Genomic DNA, 14,384 nt, shown 5'->3' on the forward strand with positions numbered 1-14,384 from the left:
TGAAAAGAATTGGGCTGAGGCTTAATCATCCTAAAAGGGCTGATTTTTTAATTTTTTGCTGTTTTAATAAACTTTGTAGTATAATATCTTACTCCATTTTATTGAGAGTGTAAAATATACTTTTGTTTAGTTTTATGTGTTTTTTTCGATAAATACTTCTTATTTTTCCTCTAATCTCACCTTATTGCAAATTTTATTATCTTTTTTGTTATGTTATGCTTTCACAAATACTTTTGAGAGAGATTGTGGTAATTCTGATGTAACTGAGTCAAAAGATTGATCTCAGCATATTTGCTAGTGGAGTTAAATAAAAATTTTAATACGTTTCTTGTTGTTTCGCTTATGAGTAGGGTAAATTTTAAACTGCACTCTGCAAAATATTGATTTATTTCGACATAACTTCCACAATGAATGATTATACATATGACAAAACAATACATGGCAGCAAAAACGAATACAATGATATTTTTTGGGGTTACAGGCTACAAATAAAGATCTCAAAAAACATACTATCCATATTTGACAGTCAATGTTTTAATTTCCTAGTTGCTTTTTCAGCGGACACGATTTGAGTTTTCATTAGGAAATATGGTAGCAAAATTGGATTTATCTGAGCAGTTGGTTTTTAGAACAAAACTAAGCTCATGGATATAAACTCTAGTATTACTGATATAGTTTGACTAAAGATCGACTATTATGACGACGATCTAAACTAATGAAAGTGGACAATGCAATTTGCGAATTCTAGAGCTTTCGAATAGGTATTCAATTGTTCGTTCTTGATCATTTTTGAATAGTTGTCTGGATACTGGTTTCAAAGAAGCAATACCTTCGTCAGCGAAATAGTCTTTACCTCTGCAGTAGTGAGCAATTCCTTAGTCTGCCAAAGGATATGTGATCGATTCAATGCTGTTTTTTTTTTAGGTATTTCCGAAATATGCCGAAAGAAATTCCTAAAATTTATCGAAAATGTGATAAGAGATGTTATTCATTTAGGACAATGTTGTATCACCTAACCGATACCGGTTTACAAAGTTGCAATTTATTTCGAATATGATATTAAAAATGTTTATGTGATATAAAATGGATTCTGACATGTGCTAGGCTTGAATGTTTAAAAAACACTATACGAAATGAGTAATAATAGGAAGACAACATCATTCTTCTCAAATCATCATTGTGAGCAATGTAAAATTGAGCCGAGCACAAGTCATCGCACAGCTTTTTGCGTCCTCTGGTAGTAACCGGGCGACAGTCCTTTTTCGACCGGCTTGACTTGTTGCCCGCCAACTTGACCAGGACGATGACCGAGTACAAAACGGGCGCCTTAGAGCGTCTCTAACCCGCAAATACGGATCATTCAATATATATTATATTTATACTAATAATAATCTATAACTGATCATTAAAGGTTTTCTTCATCAGTTAACTTGCCAGTTGATCACAATTATATCATCTAAGTGGACTCTTACAGGGGGCTAACGAACATTCCTCTTTTTAATACCCCACACCAGAGTTCAGGTACCCAATGTAGATTTTCGAGACCATTCAATTGTTGTCGTTGATTTTCTATTGGCTAAGGAAAAAGGTCGTTCCTACCTGCTTACAGACTTACATTAAATTTGTTCCCAACAAAAAACTGCTTAGCAGTTGGAATATGTTACAACAATTTAACAATATACTAACGAATGAAATATGCATTATAAAAGTATAAAGAACATTACCACGATATACATATCTAAATTCCATCTAACTTCCATTTCATCCATCCACGAAGCTCATTTTAAATACGTCCTACATTTAATTTTAATCGACTGAATGAAATATCTGTATATACACAAAGAATCAGAGTGTGGTACATCTGACACACCGTTTTATACTAATTGTTCACCACGACTGCACGTGTATATTTTTTTTTTACTGTCAAAGAGTTAAGCAACTCTTACTTCGGTCATGTTTTTAAACAACATTTTAATGGAGAATCCTCGAACATGGCCAACCCAAACGTTCGACCGCAATCAAAGTCTATTATTTTTTTAATTTATAAAAAAAGCACAACTCGCTTATTTCAACCTTGCTCTTCTGTAGTTGAGTGGCTCTTCCTGCACTGTGGAGCAACTCAACTGGAGTTGGAAGAACAGTGATGAAGGAGTTGTAGATTCCAGTTTATCACTAATGGTTTAAGATCATTTATCTATCATTCGGAATGTTTTTAGAAAGATATTTCGTAACAAGGAATAAAAACTACAACCAATGGTTGCCGAAGTAATTGACTCGATGCTAATAAGGCTACTATTGTCTGGTTAAAGTATCAAGGTGTATAATTGGTCTTCATGTAGAAATAAGGTTTAATTTCTTCTGGTAGTAAATGCTGATCCGTTTTGGTCAGCGTGTAGATGTGTATATTGAGTGTATTGTGTAAAGTTTGGATTGAATTGTGAGTCCTTCATTGGATCGAGGCATCCGTTTGCTGAAGGCCATGTTCTTGATTAAATACGCTTTAAAACTACAATTGATTATGCAATAGGTACAATAATTGATTACGAATCCACAAAGTTTGATTGTATTCGTTAGATAATCAAAACGATCGACCTTTTTACTTAGAGCAACGTAATGCAAAGTAGCCTGCACACCTATGCCTCCCCCCCTCCCACGTTAGAGCAGAAGACTGATGGCTTCGAGCATAAGGGAGTCTTTCAGTGTCCATACTGCCTTATCCTATTGCACTATTATGTGTGGTGCCGATAGAAGAACAAATACAGTAGCTATTATAGTGAACATTGTGAATATGATCAGACAAAACCGATCAACCACCATGGCGGCAAATTTCCAGTCACTTATCACCTCTGCCTCTTCGTCAGACTTCTTCATGCGGTTGGTGATGAACTGCAATTCGCGCAGGATGTGCTGGAGGTCGCGTTGGCTTCCAGTGTTCGGCATAGCTGCATCTTCTATTGTTGTCGGCTGTCTCAAGAAACCGCCACCGAGACTTGTGGTCATGGAGGAGTTGTTGCCGCCAGACACGTTTCTGAAGTCATCGTTGATGTCCAGTACGTTAGCCAGCAGACTTTTCGAGGAACGTTCCTTCAGTTCTAACTCTTTCATACGACTATTCATCAGAATACTTTTCCTAGTTATTTTTTTACCAGGCCTACTCATTCGTAATATCCAAGGGAGCCACTGTAGAAAAACTGTCTTGATCTGAAACATTCAACAGTCGAATGAAAACGATGTAAAAATTCGGGATATCGCTTGTATTTTCTATGGAAATGTTCGATTTGTATTATTGTCGAGAGAGGGTTTCACAGTAAGCTAGGAGAAACTCGATACTAACCCACTGTGGCATTTCGTGAATATCTGGCTTTCGATGATGATAATTGAGGACTACTACCGTCAGAACAACTGATGAAGCTACCATGAACATGATGCAATTGAAGTAGGTGCCTGTAACATCCTCAAAGTAAGCTGATGTAAGGGTGGCTTGAAGAACATACAAGGTACTACACACTACAAAGGGTCACTACACATCTATAAAAATGGACACATTTTCAGCAAGAGTTGACCATAAGCAAACAATCCATTTATTCAGATTTTAAGTGAACATTGATATTGGCTGAATAGTATTGAATGCCCATGCCCAACTCTCAATATGTACATTAAAAAAGGCAATTTAGAACAAACACACCATCCTCAGGATCGCTACAATCAAACACTAGACAAAATCAGGTTGAACGGGATCTACACATAGTTATATACACCATCAGTACAATAAGGGGTATGGACATCTAAATCGTACCCTCCTCAAAAGTACATTACAGGGTTAAAAACTGCCGAGGTATGGTTGCGACATCGAGAAACTAAGAATTATTGTAAAACATCAGATTGGAGGTACTGATGATGAATTTGAAGCCTTGGTTTCTCGTTGTTGCTGTATTTTCGGTTTATCCTTTGTCCGTATCAAAATGGTCAGGTTCAGAAAAGGGTGAAAGCTGTAGAAAAGATCAGAAAGAAGATGAAGCAAATTGTTGGATGCAAGATGATCAAATAATTTCAAAAAATTGTGGATGTTTTGTTTGTGCATATTTCATTCATTAACTACTGATTTCAGGCTTAAGGCCTAGAACTGATCGAATCGAAGATAACTGGTGTTATTTTCGATCAACGATTGATGGATCGTCAATTAATTAATGATCGAGCCGATTCTGTTCTTTGCCTCGATCTTGATTCATCATCGTACAGGGCGACAAGATCCCCGCACGAGTCTTAACTGAATACAATGTGACTTTCCATACTTTGAAGTGGCTACTAACTGTTGCTACAAAATGTGAACGAGGAGGTAACGAATTTTCAAAAGACATTAAAAACAAAAACGAAAAAATGGAAACAAACGAGGGGGATATAAAAGTACAAACAGTTCAGTAAACGAAACATTAACAACAAAACATACAGATTAAGATACTCCTAGTGGGACAGAGCCATTTGATACTTGGAGGTGAGAAGGTCATTAGCATGTAAGAGTGATCAGTCGGCGTACGAGCACACTGAGACGCTGAGCTTGAGTACTTAGCAGTAAGAACTAGATTTGCAGGAAAATCCGTGCTGTGACTTCATGGCCTGAAACCCAACTCTAAGTCGAAGCCGGTTGAAGGATGCATGAGTCTGTATTTCGTTATGACTAATTGGAAGGATAAGGAAGCAGTGAAAGGGACAAGGTTCAATTCGGTCCAAGTCATCTTTAATTATTCTAATAGATTATTTTGTTAATGTCAGGGCGAGAATGTCACTTGGCGATATTGCGGGAAATTTTTACATGAGCACACATGTTACAGCTCCTGGAAACAATCACGACACTGAGCGAACTCCCTCTGTTCAGAAGTTCAAAAAAATTCTCACCCAGAAAATTTTCACGAGATAAAAGCAGTTTTTTTGTATTTCAACACGTAGTACTAAATTAATTTTTTCAGGACTTTCTATGAGCCTTCAAGTTTACCTTCCCAACAGTTCACAAAGCTACTCTAACATATTTTACTTTATCTACAAAATTGTATAGGTGTTTTGAATCTATATATGTAGGTAGGTTGGGGTATTTTGAATATGAAAGCCACTCATCTAGACTCCGCTATTTTTCTAATCAATTGAGACAAAACCACCTTTCACTAGCCATTCAACAGTTAAAATGCAACATTTCAGAACATGACATGATTATCACCATTTGAATTTTTTCTTGGCGTTTTTGCAAGAATCCACTAAAGACAAAAAAAGGTAAATTTTTATCGATACATTTATTCATTAATTAAGATTGATAAACGAAATATGGTCCTACTTTTTTCAAAGAAAAGCAAGAAAAAATTGAATGAAAATGAAGCACAACTGATGGCAACTGTTTCATTTTGTCCTTTGGCGAGAGAAACTACCAGAAGCATGAGTCTGTGACGTTGTGACGTTTGAATTTTTGGCAATTTTCAATTTTCCGCCGCACATTTATGAAATAAGTACTTGTTGAGTAACAAGCAGGTGCGAGGAGCTGTGAATTTCAGGTTTTTCTTCAGTATCTGTGGAATCTACAGTTTGTGAACAAAGGGGGGTCGCAGAGTTTCGTATATTAATCCAGGACATGGAAATATGCATGTATATAATGAAATTTCTGCGATATCTCCTAATGTCGTTACTTTTGTTGGCCCTGCAAATGTTAGTGGTCAATGGTCGTGGGTGGGCGAAGTGCTGTTACGTTTCAAGTCGACGGTCGTAGACTAGCAGCGCATGCATAGCACCACCTGACGCCGCCCAGTATTGAAAAAAAAATACGGCAACGTCGGGCTGTGCTTGCTTGTTCCCGAGTGTATTATTAAAAAAAAAGCCGAGACTCTAACCTATCAGAGGAACAGCGTCTGACGTCTGGGTTATCACGTGCGCCACCAGCAGTGAGAAAACAGTCTGTGACAACAGGATAGTCACACCTGCAACAGACAGTCTGACCTGTAACCTGTGCCGCGGCACCAAAACGGCACCACTGAGCTACCGGTATCGCCTCCTCTGAATATCGAAAAAAAAACAAAGTGACTAATCTGAGACCTTTGCTCCAAGTATCGGGCTCTTCCCGGTTCAACGAACGATTCAAAGACGAAATGTTTGCGGCGTACCTAGATCGCCTTTTGACAGCACTTCACCCTCCCCCACTCCCACCGTGACAGCCTAGCCCTTAAACATTTCATCTTTGATCGAATCGAGAACGAAATCAGACTAAAAGCTTTGGTTACACGCGCGTACACAACAGTCACATATACACAAACGAAACAACATGTCATCAGGCAGCACTCAGGGTGTAGCCAGCACAGGCAGGTCAGACAAGAAACGATTGGTACCTAACAAAGGAATGGCGTCAGATACTTGAGGCAAGGTTTCTGCCACTAGGTTCAGGAACACAGTCAATGAGAGCAAGATGGTCACTCCTGCAACAGAACATAGCTTAAGACCAACGGTCAGTCGAGTGTGGGGAGAGCAAGGTCACTCCGTATCCAACGTCTCTTCGCTTCGTGGTGTCCCCTTCTACTTACCTTTCTTTTCGCATGTATAGGACCGTTCAAAAGTTTTGACACTAATTTCAGACGCGAATAACCATCATATTCGAATGACTGTTGAAAAAGCAAGCCCTTTCCGTAATTTCTGGAGATTTTCTACGTTGAAGGATTGTACAAGGGACTGATTTTTTTATAAACCCCGATCAGAATAATAAAAATCTATACAGACGATAAATGCAGGTAGGTACTGCCCTAATCTGAAGGCTTTCCGTGTATAGCGCGTGCGTCTCCTAAATATTCCTTAGACTGGATGGCATTGGTCGCGTCTGCGCAACGCAGCGGGGTACTGCAGACGCACAATCCGAATGTTTAGGTGAGAAACCGTTTTGGCAAGCGTCTCAAATTAGTCTCAACACTTTTGAATCACCCAGTACGGTTGCTACAAATAAAAAACGAACTGAATATAGTCGAAAGGATGAATCAGTGATTGTACAATTGGGCAGTGAGTACATGCTGAAACAAATAATGGAATGATGGTGTACGCCCTCCAAGTATCAACCGGCGGTCCGAAGGGGACATTAGGGCGTCAAACACAGGATGCTCCCAGCATACCTATCAACGGGACTGCATCTGAAGTAGTTGGTATCTTTTCAGCTACTAGGTTGAGAAATACAGTCAATGAAAGAAGTATGGTGACACCTGAAACGAAGATTTGCAATTTTGAAAGTGTTAGTTGGGTCTGTCAACATCTGCACGAACGTTGTTGTTCTTTTCAAATGAAACTAATGCCTGAAAAGTTCTGACATGCTCCTTGTAGCCGATTTTTTTTTATTCGGGCAACTTCATTTAAAAATGTGGTTGAAATAGTCGAAAGTGCTCAGGCACCTCGTCGCCGTGTACTGGATGACACTGCGAGCCAAAACCACCCACTATATTACCGAAAAACATGAATGCAAAGGCACAGGAAGACACATTTATGATAATGTACCTAGTGTTAATTTCTCCCCAGAATCTGGCGGTAAGGTGAATCCAAGTAACGCCATCGACGAGATCAGCACGCAAGGAACTATGAGGTTGAAGAAGTAGTATAAGGTACGTCTTCGAATTTGAATGGTGAATGTCACATCCACGTACGGTTCTGGACAGCATTGATACACGATGGTGTTCTTCTTTCCGGGCATACCTAAAAATCGGATTTGCCACTTGAGTCCATGATCTACTAGGAGAAATTCCTACGTACCAATAAGATACCATTCACCATTGGTGATAAAGTCGGAAAGATCTCCTCCATCTTCAGAGTTGAGAACCAAATCAAGCTGCGTAAAACTCAAACATGTAATGGATGCAAGATAGCAAAACCTTTCTACTAGGGAAACAAACGACAACAAAAATCTATATTTGGATAAATTGCCAACACTTCATCATCCATTTATATCATATATATCGAGTTTCAAACCACAGTTCCTCGAGAAGAAAGCAGAATTAAGCACTGCATGCGCAGGATATTTATTCTAAAAAAATATCAGGTATAGGGTGGCGCAGACAAAACAGCCCACCTGAATGTTTCCATTGGAAGGAATTGTTAACTTGTAACCCAGGGTTTTTTGGTAAAGGGGGAAAGAGTTTGACTGTCTACAGTCTACATATATCAAATTCCTGTTGAATGTTTCACGAAAAGTTAAATGACAACAAAATAATCACTGAAGATATAGAGAATTTTTAGAGGTCTTTGGGGTTGCAGCTGTATTGTCTCATCTGCGTCACCCTATATATTTAGTGACATAGAAGAAAAACACCCAGTAATACGGAGTTTATTTCAATAAGTTTCCACATGGATCAAGAATAGTAGAATTTTTTATTTCCTGTAATTTATCGGTTGAAACTAAATTTAATCTTCTTTTAGTGAAAGAATTATGGTATAGCCAGGATTAATTTGAAATGTTCGATATCGAATATGCGAAATTCATCATAGGTTGAAGCACTCTAATAACTCACTAAACCATGATGCTATATGAAAACTGTATCATGGGATCAAAAGTCGAGTTGAAAATTCCATCATGTACAAGCATTAATACACTGTTAAAAAATCGAAGTGGATATAAACGGCATTGAAAATGGATTTTGTATATGTACTAAGTAAGGGTCTAGTCTACATACGGTTAATCTGCCTGAAATGGCAACAGTAAGCGAGAATGTTATAAAGCGACAACTCAGTCGAAAAATGAACAAAACAAAGATTCTACATGGTGGAGTCTGCAGGAAAAAAAATTCTACAAATACCTTGAAATCGAGATTTAATATCTCCATCTCTTCGTATTGTTCTTACTTTATTCGGCATTGTGTCAAGGAGGTTATAAGTGAAGGTTTGAGGAATGTTTTGCCAAATGCCCGTCCAAGCATTTGTCGAGCTGTTGTGATGTCTGCGGTGGGTCAGGTAAGCGGTGTAATTACTGTGACATATCAGGCCAGACATTACAATACAATACAATTTTTGTCTGGAAAGGCAGCGGGCTAATCCATTCGGTCAATGTTCGGGAGCTCAACAATATTTTGAAGATTTAAATCACACTAATTGTTCAAATTAAAATCTTGAATGATGAAACCAGAATGGATTCTACCCAACATAAGATGAGTTGCACCTACAAGAACCGAGTTTCTTGTAATGGCTTGAATCTCCAACGCATTCTTCTCATATCATATTCGTCCTCTTACCTTTGTCATCAACCTTACCCATACAAAGTGTGAATTCGTTGTTCTACTTGCATTACTTACTTCGATGTTCAAAGGTGGTAAAACAGCTAAGTTAAAGAAGTGTTTTACTACTTACTGAATCTCACATATGCAAGAATACAGAATAGAAACATACAACTGGGTGTTCCTCATTCTTTGCCACTAAATTTGAATATATGGGGAGATACTATCGATAATAATTTTCTAAGTCTTCCACCTGCCAGAAAAAACATAGTTTTTTGGGAATATTACATCCAGTATGAAACTCTGAAAGTCAATTTTTTGTCCCCGAAGTAAGAGCTGTGGATTTTTTTATGGTTTCATGCATTAATAGACATTAAGGGAGATCATGCCTCTCCTACATGCATGGTGATTATCAAATAACAATATCCTTCGACCTGACCAAAGAACTTCAAGAAAAGTCCCACGACTATGATAGTCCAACGTACTGGAACATAAAGTCATGAAAAATTATCCAACCATAATTCGTCAAGAATGATACATTAAAATCACCGTTCGCCAGAACTGACCGATCATGTTTGAAAGCAATTGTGTTTCTGAAAGCAGTAAGCGTTGTGCGAAGCAAGTGAAGTGATCTTAATGTATCATCGTAGAAAGTTCGACGATTCCAAGATTCACTTGTGTGATTCCTTCGTTAGTTTGCACATCCCTGCCAGAAGCCGACCACCCAATATATCTGCTGAAAACTTTACAAGAGGGTTGTGGATTGTTGGGGGTGAGGTCATTGTGGAGTATACCAGCATGAAGTTTGCTTTAGTTTCAATTCACCAAAAGTTGGACCGTAGTAGGACAAGACATTTCGAACTGCGGTATAGGCGTGTGGTTGAAATAAGGATATGTCTTGTTAAAAACAAACATTCTGTGAGGTCGATGATAATCAAGTTTGAAAAGAAATGATGTATAGCGACTAACACACGTAACTTCTTAAGTTCAAACAACATATTTGTCAATATATTTATTCCTTCTTTCGAATATTCAGGGGGTGGTTTTGGACGTTGGGAGACGGGGAAAGCCTCATCAAATCACGTCCCACTGAATAATAAGTTATAATTAGTATGTTTATTAGTTTTAGTTTATCCAACAACTTGTCTTTAGGCTTCTGCCTAGTCTTCGACATACTGGTAAATGGGAATCAAATCCCAAAAGGAATTAAGACAGGGACTGGTTGAAGGATAATTAGGGGTTGATCTAGAGGGAATGAAGCAAAGTTAACAGCAGATACATCGTCACCATTATGCTCCATGCAAAATAGTAAATCTATCGATACAGTCACATGGTTCCCTAGTGAATTATGGCCGTGTGTGTGAGAGGAAAAACGCGAGCGTTCAGCAGTAAAACGATTGCGTTGGGCGTGTTTTTTTAGCCCTAAGCTATCACTAAACATGTAAACGGAAAACCTAGCAACTATTCGTGCACTAGGTCTAAATATATCGTAGCTGCAATCTCTAGAACTATCTGTGTTATGATGCTGGATATCAGGAATTGAAGGGTAGTACAATTAATATACGTGGTTTGACCAATGAGTTGTCTTGGTATCACCGTGTAACGTAAGGTTCGTTGTGTGGAAGAAGAGTCATGAAATAATGTATATAAGAGATCTCAAGTATACAAACCAAGCTGGCAGATGAAAGAATGCTGCTTGCACTTCCAATTATTGTGGAATAAGGTGAATGGAGGAATTCTTTGAAGATGGGCAGACCTTATAGAAAATACAACTCGTATCTCCATTGGTGCAAGAGGTGGAAATAGGGATTATTGAAACTGCATTTCATAAAATATGAAATCTTGTTTACTTTGATTTCTTCAACATTCAACCTTGAGTATTGTGAATGGAATTGTACAGGCGAAACTGTCATCCTTGACAAGAAAGGGAAATGCTCAATCCAAGCAAACCCACGTACTCCTCAAGACGAATAGTAGAGGAGTTTTAATTAATGACGAATCCACAAATTGGAACGGGGGCAAAGGAATGAGCTCGAAACGTATTTCCCTAATTGAAAATGAGCCGATATTCGAAAATCTCCCACCAGTGCTGCGAGGAAGAAAGCATTCTTTGTAGTTACGAATACCCACGTAAAGAGGGATAATGCAGCGAATTTCCAGTTAGAACATGACACGTGGGAGTGAGCAACAGGTAGCCAAACATCGCGTAACTGGCAGCGAAGCACTGGAAAGCGATAGTTTGCGAGAACCTATCTTTGCTCCACATTTATCCAGGCTGCTCGATTTCCAGACCAAATCCGATTGACCATCATTCGTTATGATTTTTCTCGATAAATCTGTCACAGAAACGTTTGTTAAGAAATTCAGAATTGCCTCCAATTAGAGGGGAAACGAGACATTGAAGATTTTGCCTAGTTTTGATGCATGCAGAAGATGGAAATGTTTATTCTTCGAAGAATTAGAATTCATGTGGTTTGAAATGTATTGATTGGGAACTTTAGGAGATGGATTAGGATCGATTTGACTCAATACTGCTACTAAACGTTGTCTCAACCGTCGATATTTCGAAATATCATCAGTTTTAGTACAAGGACCCCTAAAACATTAAGTTAGTTGAAGTGGGGGTAGGACGAAATCATATTGACTAGGACACGCAGATGTGATTATGAATTTACAAATTTTTGAACATTCGAAGTGAATATTCACTTCAGAACTTCAGTTCTGAATCATCCCTCTTGGCACCCTGTATACTGAAAAGCTGCCTCGAAATGATACTTTTCAGGAACTAGTATCCAATTCAGTTGAACTTCTTTTTTCCACGTGAATTGAACCAAATTATGAGATACTCGAGGAAATACTTCCCATAGAAGGAAAACACTGCAGTTTTTGATTGAGATAAGTCGACAGAAAGTTCAAGTTTTCTCAAGATTCGAGGTGGATCCTTGCAATTCGAAATTATGTTATGTTGATTGGTGATATGAAGTGTTGTTTTCGAAGAGCAGAAGAAAAAAGTCCAAGCAAATCGTGTTCTTTTTGGCGCGTAAAAATGTGAGAAAAGACAGCCCTGCATGTGGCTTGGATGATGCAGCGCGAGATGTCGGTGCAGTGTGGGCGTGTGGTGTTGTTGCAACAAAAAAGTAACATGTATGAAAAATTATCAGTACCTGGTTACCGTCATGGGTCCAACTACCAAACTTCATGTCACAGTGTTGATCGTCGAATGGGAACCACGTAATGTCTATCTTGCATGTGCTCTTGAAGATCCCCGGAGGGACGTACAAGCAGTTGCCGTTATGTTTGACCACAATGTTTGTTTGGTATGTCCCATCGAAACCCTCATCAGCACTTCATAACAATAAAAGCGTTAAGATCGAACCGGGAACTTTTGCTATTCGAATCGATAGCATTGGTTGTATTACAACGAATTTAAGACATATTACGCATTATTGTAGATCACTATCAGAGGTGGGCATTGCTCAAGTATCCGATTCCAGAGAATTTAGAAAAAGTGACACTACACGCAGTAACACTACATGCAGTGACACTACACGCAGTAACACCACACGCAGTGACACTACACGCAGTGACACTACACGCAGTGACACTACATGCACTGACAACACGCGGTGACAAAACATACACTGTAATTTGATGATACATATTGAACATGTTAACTGCGCAGAACATGTTCCATTAACGAATTACCTTTGATTAGGATAAAAAATATAAAGAAAATAAGTTACAGTTTTCCTCGTTAATCGATAAGAATAAATGAAAATGCATTAATCCAATTAAAACGATTCTGCAGAGTTGAATCAGAGTAGCAATAATTTAGGAGAATGATATCCGTATACCTGAATTAGAATTTGAGCTGTTCAGACAGGTAATATAAAGCGTGTGCAAGTTATCATTGACCAAATTTCACAGAGTGATTCTACAGGCAGTTTGAAACAAAAAAGTTCGTAAACAGGGCGCGTCTTTGATTTGTTCATATAACAGTAGAATATTGAAGTCGAAAGAAACACCATATTTTTCGATTCGGTCTACATAAAAAGATATAGCCATTTTAAGTTGCATAATAAGATACTGGAAAGCACAAAATTCCCATCAGATAGCTAAATCTATGACACTACACATCTGTGGATATTTTGAATATAGTGTCAAAGTCAAAGAAGGTACCTTATTTTGAGAATTTCGCATATATTTTTCATTGAATATCCAATATTCGAAAACCGCGCATTATACGAGAAAATATGAAGAATACATACTTTTATTTGCCAAGTGGTCAAATATTCATTAGTGAGCGAACTTTTAATAGTTGGATTCTATGAATTTCTTGTATTTTTATGGTAAGTAATGTAAAAATGTTGAAAATCGAGACAATTTCTTAGTGCTTATGTTAGTTATGTTGAAAAAGTGCTATAATGTTTCCCCATTTCAACCCATTTTTACGACAATTGTTGGAATGTTCGAACAAGAAGAATGTGATGCCCATTGTGGAAAAATTCGTGAATAATTTAGACGAATTTTATTGGTGAGATTTTGAAGTAGTATTATTCTATTTTTTACACTTGTGTCCTAAGTCTCTTCTGTCAGTTGGTATCGAAATGAGCCATTTCATATAATCGTGTAAGTTACTAAAAAATAATGAGAACAATTTGGCAATCCTAAGTTTCCATTTTCATTACCACGTAAATATCGAACGAGCCAATATCCTAAACGAAACCACATGGTCGAATCAGGAGATAAGTTTTTTCACACTGCTTTGCGATAATTCAGCTAACAAACGGTCTAGGGTAATATTAGTATCTATTTCAGTAATCATTTTCAATTTTTTTTCAACTTTGTCACTTTGAAAGTTTTGTATAGGTGATTTTTGGTGAAACGCTTCATTTTGACCAGTTCTATCTTCTGTTGAAAAAAACCTCACTTCAAATACACCCTGTATATGTACAAGTCAAAAACTCACCCTGCGACGAATGATGTAATTTGAAATCTGGATCAGGAAAACCTAACACTCAAATTCTAGGATAGCAAATCCATTAGTTACTAACATGTGAATTCATATGGAAACGCACTGCATTATTGCATTAGCCCAAAAATTTTCCTCTTCATTATTTATATTTCTGTCGAATTTGCATGATAAAGAGTGCTGGTAAAGAGTTTGTAGGG

At 37.9% G+C, this 14,384-nt stretch overlaps 1 protein-coding gene across 10 annotated transcripts in view; it reads right to left on the reverse strand.

Moving 5' to 3' along the window:
* Positions 1 to 371: 371 nt before the first annotated feature.
* The window catches only part of LOC123322225 (neuronal acetylcholine receptor subunit alpha-7), a 135,622-nt gene continuing 121,609 nt past the window's right edge, over positions 372 to 14,384 (reverse strand). For 4 of the 10 annotated variants that reach the window (XM_044910122.1, XM_044910123.1, XM_044910118.1 and 1 more), the window contains 6 exons: positions 12,377 to 12,557; positions 7,759 to 7,834; positions 7,507 to 7,701; positions 6,363 to 6,449; positions 3,335 to 3,444; positions 372 to 3,201 (listed from right to left, as the gene is read on the reverse strand). In XM_044910122.1, the coding sequence (XP_044766057.1) occupies positions 2,719 to 3,201; positions 3,335 to 3,444; positions 6,363 to 6,449; positions 7,507 to 7,701; positions 7,759 to 7,834; positions 12,377 to 12,557 (1,132 nt within the window). In that variant the 3' untranslated portion in view covers positions 372 to 2,718. Of the gene's footprint in view, positions 3,202 to 3,334; positions 3,445 to 6,362; positions 6,450 to 7,130; positions 7,218 to 7,506; positions 7,702 to 7,758; positions 7,835 to 12,376; positions 12,558 to 14,384 lie in introns of all 10 variants that reach the window. The other 6 variants (XM_044910121.1, XM_044910120.1, XM_044910125.1 and 3 more) reach the window with 4 other exon arrangements.

Source organism: Coccinella septempunctata, chromosome X (genome assembly GCF_907165205.1).
Source record: "Coccinella septempunctata chromosome X, icCocSept1.1, whole genome shotgun sequence".
Classification (NCBI taxonomy): Eukaryota; Metazoa; Arthropoda; class Insecta; order Coleoptera; family Coccinellidae; genus Coccinella; species Coccinella septempunctata.